We start from the raw sequence: 14226 nt of genomic DNA, 5'->3' as shown, positions 1-14226 counted from the left end.
ACCTTACCTCATCTTTGACATTTAAGAACCATTACAGAGGAAAAAAAATCTAGGGAGTTTGTTGCCTGTGCACTTGAATAATTTTATCAATTAGGAAGACAGTTAAAAGCAATTAAATTCCATCTCTGAATTACCATTGTTCTGTACGTGATCTTCAAGCATCTCATTTTTAAGGATCCCACAGAGTTCAGACAGTGTCTCTAAGTGGATAACGTGAATGATCATTGGCCGCAGGACATCATATAGTGAAAGACACAACTTCTCCAAGAGCTCACTATTAAGTAAAAATAAAGCACAGCAAAACATTTCAGGATCCCTCAATATCAACCTAAAATCTTATCACAAATACTGACTATTTTATGACAAAGTGAGTGAGAAAACAATGCAAATTGCTATCACAGAAATCTTAATAAAGGACTGTTTAAAAAACAAGCCCAAGTTCCTACGAAGTTCTCTAATAGAGGCAGGATACCTTAAAATAGGGGTACCATTTTGAATTCTAAAAACAAAAACAAACAAAAAGAACAAACAAGAACAAAAAACCTTGACACACACACCCCCCACACACACACACAAAAGGGCAGATACCCCAGACTGAGGAAGGAAATCTTGGTAACCTCTACTATAACTCTTTCCAACATCCCAGGACACACTTCCCAATCTAGCTGAAGTTATGAAATCAGTGCAGTATGAAAAAAACAAAAAAATCCACTTCCATTTGTTAAAATATTTCCTTCCTGCTCACATAGATGCATATCTTGGTTAAGATACAAATGGCATTCATTCTAGACATTTTTGCCACTCAATGACCCCTTTATTAGTCACAGATTATTTGAACGTTCAGATCATATCAGCAGCTTTATCAGCTAATCTCCCAGTTAGACTAGGAAATACAAACACTGAGAGTATGTAGTGCACTGTAAATGCTTACAGTTAATGAGTTTACTGCACTGCACACATTTTTTAATTCAGTAAGAATCTCTGACAACAGAAAAAGGACACTTCTGAGGGCTTGAAATAAACGTGAATGCTCACAGAAAAAAAATATTTTTAATGTCTCTCTTCTAGCATTCTGTAGCTTTACAAGCAACTTGATAAAAGAATATTCCCCCTCATGCTAAAAGAGGAAACAAAGGAGAAAGTGTCATCGGCCTTATTGAACAGAACACTCCATTTCGGACCTCTGCTCTTGTCAAGACTCTTGCAACTGTATACGGACACCTTACTATTATTTCTTTACAGTCTCTCAGAACTTTAGAAGAAATGAGGTTGTTTATTATGCAACAAAGAAAAACCTAAAAAGGTACTTTTGTACCAAAGGTACAATGTTTCAAGTGTATTTGAAACATTTCCCTCAAATATAAGCAAGAAAGGGATTTTTTTTTTTTTTTATGACGAGACAACTTCATTCCATCGATTCAAAAATAATCAGAAGTCTATTCTCATTCTTGGCATGTAGTACAATAGTGATAAAATTTGTCTGAACAATATTCTGTACTAATTTCAAGCAGGACATTTACTTCAGGATTTGGACTAAATTGGTTCTTAAGTCAACTGAGTTAGGTCACCTCAAATCCTGAGCACATCTCACATGAGACCTCAGCTTCTCAGTGAACAGTTCCTTCTCAGCGAAGGAAAAAGAAAAGAGTAACATCACAACTACTGCAACTCTTCACTCAGACTTCCAACAAAGGAATGAGAGAGCTGCGAGAAGAACTTTATCTTCCTGAGATATATATTTTAACAGTAACCATGACCCCTTATCTATGACCCCTTCTCCCATGCTCCTCCTCAGAGGAATACACCTCCACGCTTTGATAAATTTCTTAGGCTTTGCAGTCCATCCGTAAGGGTCAGACATCTTTCAGAACTCTGCAATATGGAGGATTTTTAGCCAGGCTTTGTGTGTCTTTATCATCTTAATACAAAATCAGCTGTGGGCTGTGAAATTGAAAACTTCTACAGCTATTTCCACACAAATTGTGTCTCTCTACCTCTTTCTGACCTTTTATGTTACTCAGATTACTTACAGAGAATGTCTCTTATCAACTTCACTTGAAGGAAGAAGCACAAGAACATCAAATTCTGATGTATAAAGGAACCTAAGATTTTTTTTTTTTCACGCCAGCTCTTACCAAACCACTTCAACACCACCCTATTTGCCATGTAATGTTGGCTGCTATATCACAACACAGTAAATACTATGTGCAGTAAAACAAAAACAGCATGTACCACCTACTCCAGTTTTGGTGTTGGTTTTGTGAAGAACTCATTGTAAAGCTGGTGTTCATCCTGGCATACGTGGACCATAAAGGCACAGCCACTGCGTACCTGTGTGCAGAGAAATACAAGTGCTCAATTATTAAATGATTTTCCTTGCATCGATACCAAAGGACATGTATTATATAACTACAGCTGTGATTAAATGGAAGCTTTATGAAATTGAAAATTGAGATCAACTATAAAACTAAAAAGATTTTACCAGCCACACAGAAGCTCGTTTTGAGACTACTGTCCCTTTTTCTTATGAAATTTAAGTAACCACATTTCATGCTTCTGTAAATAACCCTTTCTGAGGTTTGTAGCAGAGCAAAGTTTTTACAGGAGAATCTTTCACGAAATACATTAACTGGAAAATCACTAAAAACTTCGTATGATTCAAGACCATGAATAAAACCTCATTAATGCTGTGTGTAAATAGTTAAATTAAATAAATGCGTTTTACTGAGAGAAGGGGAATAAATCAAAATATATTTTTTAAAAAAAATGACCACTCTCTGCCTACCAAAGCACAATGATCTCTGTTGTTCTGACTGGTTAATTCTGTAACGGTGCTGGCGATACTTGGACCAAGCAAAAGCTCCCTCTGATCGAGGTAACATTGATGGATTTCATTGAGAACTTGTTGATACCTAGGCCAAACAATCAAGAAATTAGAACACTGACAGCATCCTAATGTTTATTTTCTGGTAAACATAAATTATGTAGACTTGAACGAAGATATTTATTTTCAATTTTTAAAACTTTCTTTTAAACAAATAATGTGTTAAACTATTTTAATAGAAGTAAAGATTTTCAAAACTTAAAACAGCTGAAAATAAATTCCATAGATATACTCACTCTGGCATTTTTTCAGATCTTTGCTCTACTTGCTCAATAAGAGTCTAATAAATAAGAAGAAAGAAGTTATTAGCAGTAAATGAGTTTTTCTTATCAGTGGACAATAGTTGAGAATTATCTTCTCCCTGGACAGTTAATATGCAATCGTTGTACTCACACTACCAATAAATGTAAAACCCATTTTCAAAGCTTTATATTCAACAGTTAACTACCAGTCTACTTACTCTGACTTTGGGAGCAGCTGCTCTGAATTTTACATAAAACAGTGTGAAGGCATTGTCAGAATTTGGCACAGATGAAGGATCCTGAAGGAAGACACGGATTAATTGGTTAAAATGGAAAATATTGTATTTGGCTTCTAGCGTTAACCATCTGAGACAATCAGGCTCTAAAACAGGGAACTGGATTTTTACAGTCTTTAACACTTCCCACCCAGAAAGGCGTGCTTGTTTCAGAACTCAGGTAAGGCAGATAGAAGAACAAAACCCACAAGGAAAGTTTCAACCAGTAGTCTCTACAGCAAAAGTAACTTCCAGTAATAACAACATTCTCCGTTTCAGACAACAATCCCCTCTGGACCTGCCACAGTACTACTGATTCTTCTTCTTTGATCCATGGTACTACAACGGAACAACATTTCCACCTGTCAGTCCCAGACCTGGGAAGATAAATTTTCAAGCTTCAACCAGAAGGTCAGGTTTTCAGGCACTTGCTCCTGCGGCTCCTTAGATTATCTGGATGGACTCTAGCACTAACACAGCCCCGCAGAAACCGTATTTAGCGACCAGTTTTCTTCACTTCATCCCTACCAACGACATCAAGAGAAGCATATGCCCTTCTCTTAAAGCACAGCGAGGACAAGAAAACTACCCTGTCTTCCCCATCTCCTCTTCGTTTCCTCCCTGTGATCAACCTGATCATCCTTCAAACACAGATCATGATGCCCAAACACTTACACGTGAGGTGTAACAAAGAAGAATGTCTAGTTCTCATCAGCCCTTTCACAGACCTCACAAGACCTCTGTTATGCTGCAATAGGAAAACTCAATACTTGACCACAACCAAGGCCACTCGGCGCTTCTAGCAGATGCAAATTTAAGATGTCTTAGAGAAACACACAAAACACACACACAAAAAAAATGAAGATGGGAAGGTCATCTGCCTCCTGGTAGAGGTTTCCTCCCTGAATTATGACTGTTAAGCAGCAGTTCAAATCTGGAAAAGAGGTTTCACTTTGTTCTGCAGACATGCTTGTTATCAGAGAGATCCAATTCTGCCTGGATTCTCCTAACTCATGGAAATCTGCTGGCATCAAACCAAGCTATACCAATTTTTATCTTGATTTTTTAAGTAAAATGTAGTTTTATACTGGACATCGAACATGTTCAATGACATTTAACCAAGATCTTTACTCTGAGAGTGTCCTTTAGCAATAGTGTCCACCAAAAAAAAGTCTAAAATGCCTTTCTTTGTATCAGTTCTCAATTCCAGCATCTTTCAGTTTCACTGGTTATCCCTCAAAACACTAAGTCTGACTGTAAAAGGACTGAGCACAAAGCATGCAACAATTAATCAGAGACAGAAAGAAAACTGACAGAAAATGACATTCCCCTCTCCTTTCTCCTCTGCATCATGATTATTTACGTTTTAATAAGACCAAAAAACCTCCCTACTCACCTTTATGCCTAAATTCCCTGGAGGGAGTGGGGATGAAGCACCTAACTGTTCCCTATGACTCCTGAACATCGTTGTCAACATTTTAAAACTGACCAGAAGATAGTAGCAAAACCAAGAGGAACCTGTCAGTTATTTTGCAGCTACGTTAAACACCGCAGACTTATCAAAAAATATTTAGATGACCAAAAGCACCCCAAAATTCTTTCTGCCTAGCGTAGTAGTGGCAGACTCACATCAGAAACTCAAAGCTGTTGTGCTTTAGAACAGGTTTTATCCTGATTCCTGGCTCTTGCATTCACCATTCAAGTATTCCCCTCAACCTCTCTACGTCTCTAACAATTCATCTCCAAAGGTGACCCCCACAGTACCATACTTCTCTTGTGCACCTCCCCATCTGTCAACACAGATAGCAGCACGTGCTGTGGCTGATTCAGAGCTGCTGTACACAAACCAGTTCAGGGAAGTATGCCATCCGGCCAGCTGCTTACTGCCTCTCAGCAGTTTTAATTCAGCTGCTTAGCCACTCCTGGCCTTTGGCAAGTTCATCTGCTTAGTCTCCAGGTTCCCTCTTTCTTTTTTTTTTCCTCTAAGATCACCAAGTCTCTGCCAGATTTTGGCTGAAACTTGGCCAATCCACACAGACATCATGCTACCCATGATAGGAGTGCCCTATTTTCACAGACAACTGCTGACACCTTCCACCCTCAAAATAAAACCAACAATAGAAGAAAACCATATAGCATTACAACACGCATTTCAGCACAGCTTGGGTTACCACTTACTGATCCGCCTTACCCTTTTCATCAGCTGGCTTGTGAGGTTCTGTAGTGTGTTCACAGTGTACGTCTTGATAAGGTGCATAGCTTTAGAAAGGCATTGTTTAAACTTGGTCAAATATACAGGATAGTCTTTAAAATTTGGCTGAAAGGAACAAGAAGAATGTTTTAAATAAGAACAAAAAGAGTCAAAAGCTTATCAAAACTTCAGATACTTTTACTATCCAGAAAACACAAACTAAAAGCAGCAGTCTATAAAAAAAACATTAAGGATATTCAATAAAAAATATATTCTTAAGTATATCAATTGTCATCATTGCTTTCTGACTGTATTTGGCAGACAGAATATTGTAGAGGAAAAAAGAACAATAGTTTGAAGACATAGGTTTGAAACCTAAGATTTATCTAGAAACAATTCAGAATTACTTACATGTGATGAAATATATGCAATACAATCATCAAGCTTAGCCAGCATGGGAATGAATCCTTCACTGTTCACAGACAGCGTAGGGGAATTCAGTTTCTTTGGAAAACAAGACAAAGCATCATTGCAAGAACCAATGTAACCTAATTTTAGTGATGTAGTTCAAAAGATTAGTACACTTTTATTTTTAAAACTATTAACAGTGAAATAATATACTTACTGTGTTGATGTTTTCCAGCTCATTAAAATAAGAAAGTTTCTGCTGGATGTTTTCAGCCAGGTCAACGAGTTCTGACTATTAAAGAAAGCAATAAATTTCAGAAAACCAATAACCCAGCAAGTAATATAAATATGGAAAAAAAAATCAACCTCCCTTTCCACAAAATTGAGACATAAAATACTCTCAGAGCACACACTAGTGTTAACTATCTCCAAATAACTTGCACTTAAATTAATACAACAAAATATGCAGAATACAACAGTGCTCTCCCTCTCCCTCTCTCTCTCTCTCTCTCTCTCTCTCATCAAAGACACATTACTCTCACAAGTGTCTTTAAAAAGTCTATGCTACAGGTTTGTCAGCATTCCACAGATAGTCCTGCATACAAATAGCAGTGCTGTCATCAGTATTTCAGAGAACTCCAAGTCGTGTATTTCAGGATTGGAGCCTTTAAAAGTTCTCCCTTTTCCAGTCTGGAACATCTTCGATCATCCACAAAAATGGAGAAAGAATCAGCGTAGGGATGCAGAGATAGTAACTTGGAAGCTGCTCTCTCTGAACTTGTAAATCCTGCTTCCCTGTCCATTAAAACAGCCCACGCTATCCAGCAAGTATGGAGAAGGTCAAAAGTTTTTGGAACTACATTTTGGTCTGCAAATTATTTTTAACTGAACAAAAATTCCTCACAATGTACAAAAAACAGCAATCTCAACACTGCAAGTAGTATTTCTAATTCTGATCTATGTATTTAAGAACTTTATTCTATTGATTCATCTGAAATTTATATTATTTCTTCCATAAAGATGTACAGCTACTACAGCAGGTAGGGATGAGGGCACCCTACAGCAACAAAAATTTGCTTTAAAGTTTTTGTTTTCAAAAGAGACAATGAATACATCTTCTCTACCAACCCTCTTTTAAAGGTAACTCTTTCTTTAACCATTCCTTTAAACAAATTCCGATTCCACCATGAGTACGTGTTATGTTTCTGCTATTTAGGAGACAATAGTTTATGAGCAAAAGCAAAGACGAAGAGTTTTGTGATTCGTCCTTCCCCCTCCTCCCCCTGAAAAGCAGCAACGAATTAAGACTAATTTTGGAGCAGGATACTTTATAATTACAAGTTACATGCAATATTGTGCCTCAACAACCTTAGATCGCTGAAGTTCTGAGGGCTAAGAAAGCAGGTTTGCTTTTATCCCTGTTGGAAAGGGAAAGAGAAAGAATATCTGGGAATTAAGCTAATAACTGGAGAAAAAAAATGCACTTTTCTTCTTCAAATAACCAGCTCAAACTAGTTCTGTGATACAAATTACTGATCTCAGTAAGATTTGTACTTGTCTGGCATCAATTACCAAAGCTCCTATCAACTAGCCTCCCTTCTTGACTGAAGCACATATCAACGCATGCTAAACATTTCCCTACACAGAGCCTTATGCCCTAAAACACTGGTGAAACACTGAAAAGGTGCTCCAGAGGAAATGGAGGGACTGTCACCACAGCTCACAAGTTTCCTCAGCCTAAGAAACTTTAGTTTATGTTACTTTGGAAGCTTTCAGTAATCCTCCCATCGAAGCTTACCTGCTCTTTCAAAAGCTGTTCACAGGCCTCATGCAGCGTTCCTGTCTTCGTGGACACAAAGAGATACTGTTTTTGCAGTGACTCCAGGTGCTGAAGGGCACTGTTCACGTCGTTCAGTATAGTATCACACTGCTCCTCAAACCCAGACAAGTAATCCCTCAGCTGCCTAGAAAAAAAAAAGAAAAAAGGGGGGGGGATCAACAGAAAACAAGCACAATTTCACTTTTCATATTTACAAATGTAACTGCCTACAGGGACACTGGCAGTACCTTTCCCTCAGACAAATTAACTCTAGGAATAAGAGACTGGCACCAAGCTCGCGTGCACAGTAAGCACGTGTTTCATGGCCTGCAGAAATTAACAAAGCTGTAAGATTTGGAATAGCAGCCTGTCTAGAGCAGGCAAATAATGCCTAAATGGACAGAACAAACGTAGCAATTACTGCAGGCTACTGCTAGCAGCCAAATTCTACCTGCCTCGCTTCCAACACGGGCTTTAACCTGGGTCTCCTTTTCTACACAATTTTCAGTTTGCTTTCAGAACCCTCCTGGCCATCCTACAAACCACTCTGCATTCAGGACACACACACGTCTGTGTGCATTATTATGAACATGCCAACTACCAAAGTGCAAGGTTGCCACTCTGTACAGGTTGTCAATGATCTGAGTGTGGGCTATGCCTGAATCTCTGCTTTCAGGAAATGCCATATCCTCAAACGACAGAGCAAGAGCAGAAGAGACAGACCAAAGATATAAAGAAAAAGGAGAAGAGAAGGAATTCAGCACAATCTCTTCATAGCCAAGGGCAGGTGTGTAAGGTTTCAAAACACAGGCCAGTTTCCACAGAAGCCACAGCAGGTTTGGCTATGCCGTTCAGCCCTGCTACAAACTCTCACGAAAGCCAGTAGAAGGGGGTTCTTCTGAGCCCGATGGAAAAGTCAGTCAGACAAAAATAGATGAGAATGCCATGCCTCAAAAGTGGAGCCAAACAAAGTGTCAAGGAATGCTGGCAATGCAGCTACACCCTCACAGATACAGGCGCTGGTGAACTGAATGCTGATAGCAGAAATGACTACGGCCCGCACCTGCTTGCCCAGCATCGCCCCCAGAACATGCCACTACAGCACCAGCGGCAGCTGAAAAGGCACGTGATAGCTCTCAGACTGCCTCTGTCTACAGCTCAGGCTGTAAGCCAAAGTTAATTCCAAATTGTCTTAGTATACAGTATACTAGGCAGTTCAGAAGGAAATCTGCATCTCTAACTGCTCTGTCACAAGGGCAACAGCCTTCAAGAAGGGCTTTCAGCCTCAGAAAGTTTCAGCTGTTGCAACACATTCCCCACCAGGTGACCCCAAGTGCATGCTAAGACTACAGGGACAAGATGAAGTACTTCAGGATTCAAAATGATTAAAATTAAAGAAACTGAGGAAGAACACTTACCTATACTTGGCACTTTCATCTTGATCCATCTGTGTCTGTAGCTGAGCAAACCATGAGAAGAACTAGAAGAGATTTCACAGCGTGAGCAACACACCTCACACACAATGAAATTAATTAAAAACCAAAACAGCTACCCTCCCCCTCACCCCTGCAGAACAACAGATCTAGGAAGCAGAAATTCAGAAGATGAGCTTTTGTTAAAAATAGAGAGGTTTCAGAACTTAGTTACTAATAAAAAAAATACACCACCATCAGTAGTCAAATAGGAAAGATGGAATTTCACTGTTCATATTTGCACAAGAACAAGCAAGGTTTTCACAATAAAAAGGGGGAGATCTGCCATTCTTCTATATTAGGAGCCACACCACCTTACTCTCACATAAGACTCCACTCAAAATGGAGGAAGTTATCTGTTACTTAAGAGCTCAGACTTGAATCATTTTTTCCACAGGTTTCTTCATGCATCTTAAAAACTGACAAAAAATGTAATGAAACCGCCAAAAGCTGAGCAGGAGACAAAAAAAAATTCAAAGAACCCTCTGAAGAAGATTACGGCACCTTGGAGATTATCCGGAACCATTTACCTGCTGTGCTGTTTCAATTCTTTCATTCTCCATCCCCAGCATGGCAAATCCTTTCAGGAGAACATCCTCTGTGGATTCTGGCACCGCAGCCGTCAGCGTAACAGTTAGCGACTGGGATGTTAGGCTGCATAAATCTTCGATTGGAAGCTGCTCACAAAAACACGCAAACTTCAGTCGGTTTCTTAGAAATGAGTATGTTCAGCTCAACTACCGTAACAAAATCCAAAGCATCTATTTAAGAAAATTATACTAACATTTATTTTTGAAGTAATCAATGCAATGGACATTTTATTAATCTATAAGATAAAACACCAACCACCAGCACAGCTGTATGTTCAGAAACACCTAACAAATGGATTTACTTGAAGTCAGAAAACAGAAGTATTTATATAAGTAAGTATTTATATATTTGTGTAAGAACTGAAACTGAATATGCATATAGTTGACATACCAATGCACTGATTTCCAATTTCACTTATTATACAGTTAATCTACTAGAAAAGTGTCTGAAAACATAAGAATTCAGAATTATGTAGAAGAAAAAATAAATGCCGCTACTGGCAATGCTACACAGCAAGACCACAGCAGGGAATTGTCAAATTTCCTTGAGATGTCCTAAGAAAACTCATGACTGACTTTACACTGCCAGAATTTATTTGGGAAATGCAATTTCAGATGCTTTCAAAGACTTTTTAGTGAAGAAGTCAAGCTAAAGTTTTTTTAGAAGGCAAGGAATGGTTCCTGCCGAACAGGAATTATCAGCCGCAGTGACTTCTTAAGCAATGTAACGCGGAAAGAAGTAATTTGCGAGAAATGTTATTTAAACATGACTGGAGATGACTATTAATCAGCTTATATGGTGAAAATAATTGAATAGAAATGAACAATGTTATATGATCTTAATTATGATCTTCATTAGCATTAACACTCTGATTCACTTGAGAAAAGTTCTATTGCTAAGAATAATGTAAAAACAGAAAACACTACTTAAAAACAATCTGGTATCTCTCTAGAAAGTCACTTGCTTAGCAAAATTTTGATTTTCTGATAATATTACTCTGTCAAAGAAGCAACAACCAAGACTTCAGGTGTGAGAAAACACTGAGTGGCAGATCTCGTTCGCTTCCTATACATCACCCACCCTCCGCTACCCCTCCGGAGGAAACCAGGCAGGATTGTAGCTGGGGATTTTCTTGTGACCACTGCTGAGGAAAAGAAGAGCCCATCAGAGCCTGCTGGTCCACAACAGCTGAGGAGCTGCTGTCCCAGTCCACGTCACCAGCAGCCAAAAACAGTTAGCTGAAGCCCTTCATGCCCTGGCACAAAACTGTGCCTGTGGCAGAGGTTTCCGAGAGCCTTCAGACCCTGCTCCAGGAGCAGGACATCCTCCTGCGATCCTTTTGGACACCTGCCAGCGTTTACGTGTGCGGTTACCTACATGAAAAGCAGGAAGCACGGAATTGCACAGGAAGGGGTTGAGGAAGGGATGGGTTTGCTCCCCCCCGGGTCTTTTCCACCTTCCCAACACCTGTTGAGAACCAGAGGTGGGCGTGCGGAGTCAGGAGAGGGGGCTCCCCCTGAGCGCCAGGCAGCACTGCTGTGCTGGGCGGGCGGCTGAGCACTGGCCCAGGCTGCCCAGAGAGGCTGTGGGGTCTCCTCCTGGGAGAGCGGCACAAGGCGCCTGGACGGGGCCCTGGGCACCCTCCGCTGGGGGCAGGCCCCGGGCCCCCTCCTTCCCCCCGGCCTCACCTCGGGCGGCACGGGCAGGTCCTCGGCCGCCGCCTTCAGCTCGAGCACGGAGTCCGTCTGGCGGTCGCTGAGCGGGGCGCGGGGCTGCGGGCGGCGGTCCCAGAGGCCCAGGCGGTCCCGAGGCTCCCTCCCCGCCGGCTCGGCGGGCGGCGGCGGCTCCGCCATGGCGGCGGGCGGAACGCGGAGGGGGGCGGAACGGAGGGAGCGCGGAGGGAGCTTCCGGGGGGACGAGCGGGGAGGACGCGTGGCGGCGGCGGGGTGGGAGGGGGGACGTGCGTCATGGGGGAGGGCGGGGGGAGGGGGAGCGCCCCCTAGCGGTGGGAGGTCACCGCCGGGTGGGGGGGGGGAATGGGGGAAATTGGGGGAAATTGGGGAAATGAATGGGGAACGGGGGGAGGTGGGGAATGGGGGGAGGTGGGGAGGTAGGGGAGAGTGAGGAATGGGGGGAATGGGGAATTGGGGAGATGAGGGAATGAGGAAGTGGGGCCGATGGGGTGGGTAATGGGGGAGATAATGGGAAATAGGTGAGGTGGGGAAGTGGGGAACTGGGGGAGATGAGGAGATGGGGGCGATGGGCACGGCCCATCTCCAAACGTGGTGGCCAACGGCCTGAGGGAACTGGGGTTGTTGAGACTGGAGAGGAGGAGGCTGAGGGCAGACCTCATGGCTCCCTCCTGCTATTTGTAAGGGGGCTTTAGCAGGGCGGAGGGTGTCAGCCTGTCCTCGGAGTGTGGGGAAACGGCTCCATGTGGTGCCCAGGGAGGAATTTCTGCATGGAGAGGGGGGTCAGGCATCAGAAGGCGCTGCCCAGGGCAGTGGTGGGGTCCCTGTCCCCGGGGGTGTTTGAGGGAGGTGTGGATGCGGTGCCTAGGGATGCAGTGTAACGATGGGGGCTGGGGCCGTGGTGGCTGCACTCGGAGATCCGCGGGGTCTTTCCCAACCCACGATTCGATGATGGTGCTGACACCTCGGGCAGCCTTGGATCCTCCCCAGAGGCGCTCACGCCCAACTTGGTGTTGTCTGTGAACTTGCTGAGGGTGCACTCGATCCCCTCATCCAGATCATCTATAAAGACATTAAAGAGGACTGGCCGCAGTACCGAGCCCTGGGGGGCTCCACCAGTGACCGGCCTCCAGCTGGATTTGACTCCATTCACCACAACTCTTGGCACCCAGCTACCCAGCCAGGTTTTAACCCAACAAGGCCTACACCTATCCCGGCCTTGAGCAGCCAGTTTACTGAGGAGAATGCTGTGGGGAACGGTGTCAAAAGCCTTACTGAAGTCAAGGCAGACCACAGCCACAGCCTTTCCCTAGTCCATTGAGCCCATCACCTTGTCATAGAAGGAGATCATGTTCGTCAAGCAGGACCTGCCTTTGATAAACCCATGCTGACTAGGCCTGATCGCCTGCTTGCCCTGCAAGTGCTGTGTGCTGGCACTCAAGATAATCTGCTCCATAAGCTTCCCCAGCACCAGGGTCAGAGTGACAGGCCTGTAGTTTCCTGGGTCTTCCTTCCAGCCCTTATTGTAGACGGGTGTCATGTTTGCCAGCCACCAGTCATCTGGGACCTCCCCTGATAGCCAGGACTGCTGATACATGATGGAAAGCGCCTTGACCAGCTCTTCTGCCAGCTCCTCAGTACACTCGAGTGGATCCCACCTGGCCCCATCAACTTGTGTCCATCTAAGTGGAGTAGCAGATTGCCAACCATTTCCTCATGGATTATGAGGGCTTCATTCTGCTCCCTGTCCCTATCTACCAGCTCAGGGGGCTGAGTACCTGGAGAACAACTAAAGGCTGAGGCAAAGGAGGCATTAAGTATCTCAGTCTTTTCCTCATCTCATCACTGTTTCCCCCCACATCCAATAAAGATGGAGATCCTCCTCAGTCCTCCTTTTCTTGCTCATTTATTTATAAAAATATTTTTATTGTCTTTAACAGCAGTAGCCAGATGGTGCTCCAGTTGGGCTTCGGCCCTTCTAATTTTGTCCTTGCACAGCCTCAAGACATCTTTGTAGTCCTCCTGAGTGACCCACCCCTTCTTCCAAAGGTCGCAGACCCTCTTTTTCTTCCTGAGCTCTCTGATCAGACAGGCCAGTCATCTTCCAAGACAGCTCATCTTTCAGAACGTGGGGACAAATCCTCAAGGCACAGGAGCAGGCTTTCTTGCAGCATCCAGCCTTCCTGGCCTCCTTTGACCTTCATTCAGGACTCCGCCAACCAGTCTCCTTAGCGGGCCAAAATCTGCCCTCCAGAAGTTTTGATAACCTCCCTCCTTACTTCTCCAAGAGTCGAAAACTTTATTAATTCAAGACCACTGGGCGCAAGACGGCCTCCAACCTTCCCATCACCAAGTCCTTCCCTATTTATGACCAAAAGGTCATCGCTGCCTACCTTAATCACTGCCTACCTGAAAAATCAACAATGGGTAATAATCCAAGAGCCAATTCTTTTATTTTTTTCCCCAGGGGCCCTTTTTGGAGGGCTGCTCCTCTGGGGTCTCTGTTCTGTTATTTCTGAGGGGCTCTTTTTGGTGGGGGATGTTTTTTGAGGGGCTGTCCTACTTTGGTTGGATTCGATCTTTTTTTGAGGGGTTCTTTATTGGGTGCAGCCCTGTGTTGGAAAGATTTTTTTTCCTTTTTTTTGGGGGGGGG

General features: G+C 43.0%; 1 protein-coding gene across 1 annotated transcript in view; it reads right to left on the bottom strand.

The window, feature by feature from the left end:
• COG3 (component of oligomeric golgi complex 3) overlaps window positions 1-11755 on the bottom strand; it is a 31476-nt gene extending 19721 nt beyond the window's left edge. The window contains exons 1-12 of the mRNA XM_035322713.1: window positions 11571-11755; window positions 9822-9968; window positions 9238-9299; window positions 7799-7964; window positions 6218-6292; window positions 6004-6096; window positions 5593-5718; window positions 3345-3425; window positions 3121-3164; window positions 2786-2912; window positions 2240-2331; window positions 135-274 (exon numbers count right to left, since the gene is read on the bottom strand). Coding sequence (XP_035178604.1) covers window positions 135-274; window positions 2240-2331; window positions 2786-2912; window positions 3121-3164; window positions 3345-3425; window positions 5593-5718; window positions 6004-6096; window positions 6218-6292; window positions 7799-7964; window positions 9238-9299; window positions 9822-9968; window positions 11571-11735 — 1318 coding nt within the window. The 5' untranslated portion in view covers window positions 11736-11755. The remainder of the gene's footprint in view (window positions 1-134; window positions 275-2239; window positions 2332-2785; window positions 2913-3120; window positions 3165-3344; window positions 3426-5592; window positions 5719-6003; window positions 6097-6217; window positions 6293-7798; window positions 7965-9237; window positions 9300-9821; window positions 9969-11570) is intronic.
• Between the last annotated feature and the right edge of the window lie 2471 nt (window positions 11756-14226).

Source organism: Oxyura jamaicensis, chromosome 1 (assembly GCF_011077185.1).
Source record: "Oxyura jamaicensis isolate SHBP4307 breed ruddy duck chromosome 1, BPBGC_Ojam_1.0, whole genome shotgun sequence".
Classification (NCBI taxonomy): domain Eukaryota; kingdom Metazoa; phylum Chordata; class Aves; order Anseriformes; family Anatidae; genus Oxyura; species Oxyura jamaicensis.
Note: the sequence above shows the minus strand (reverse complement) of the source record. Positions and strands in the feature narration are given on the sequence as shown.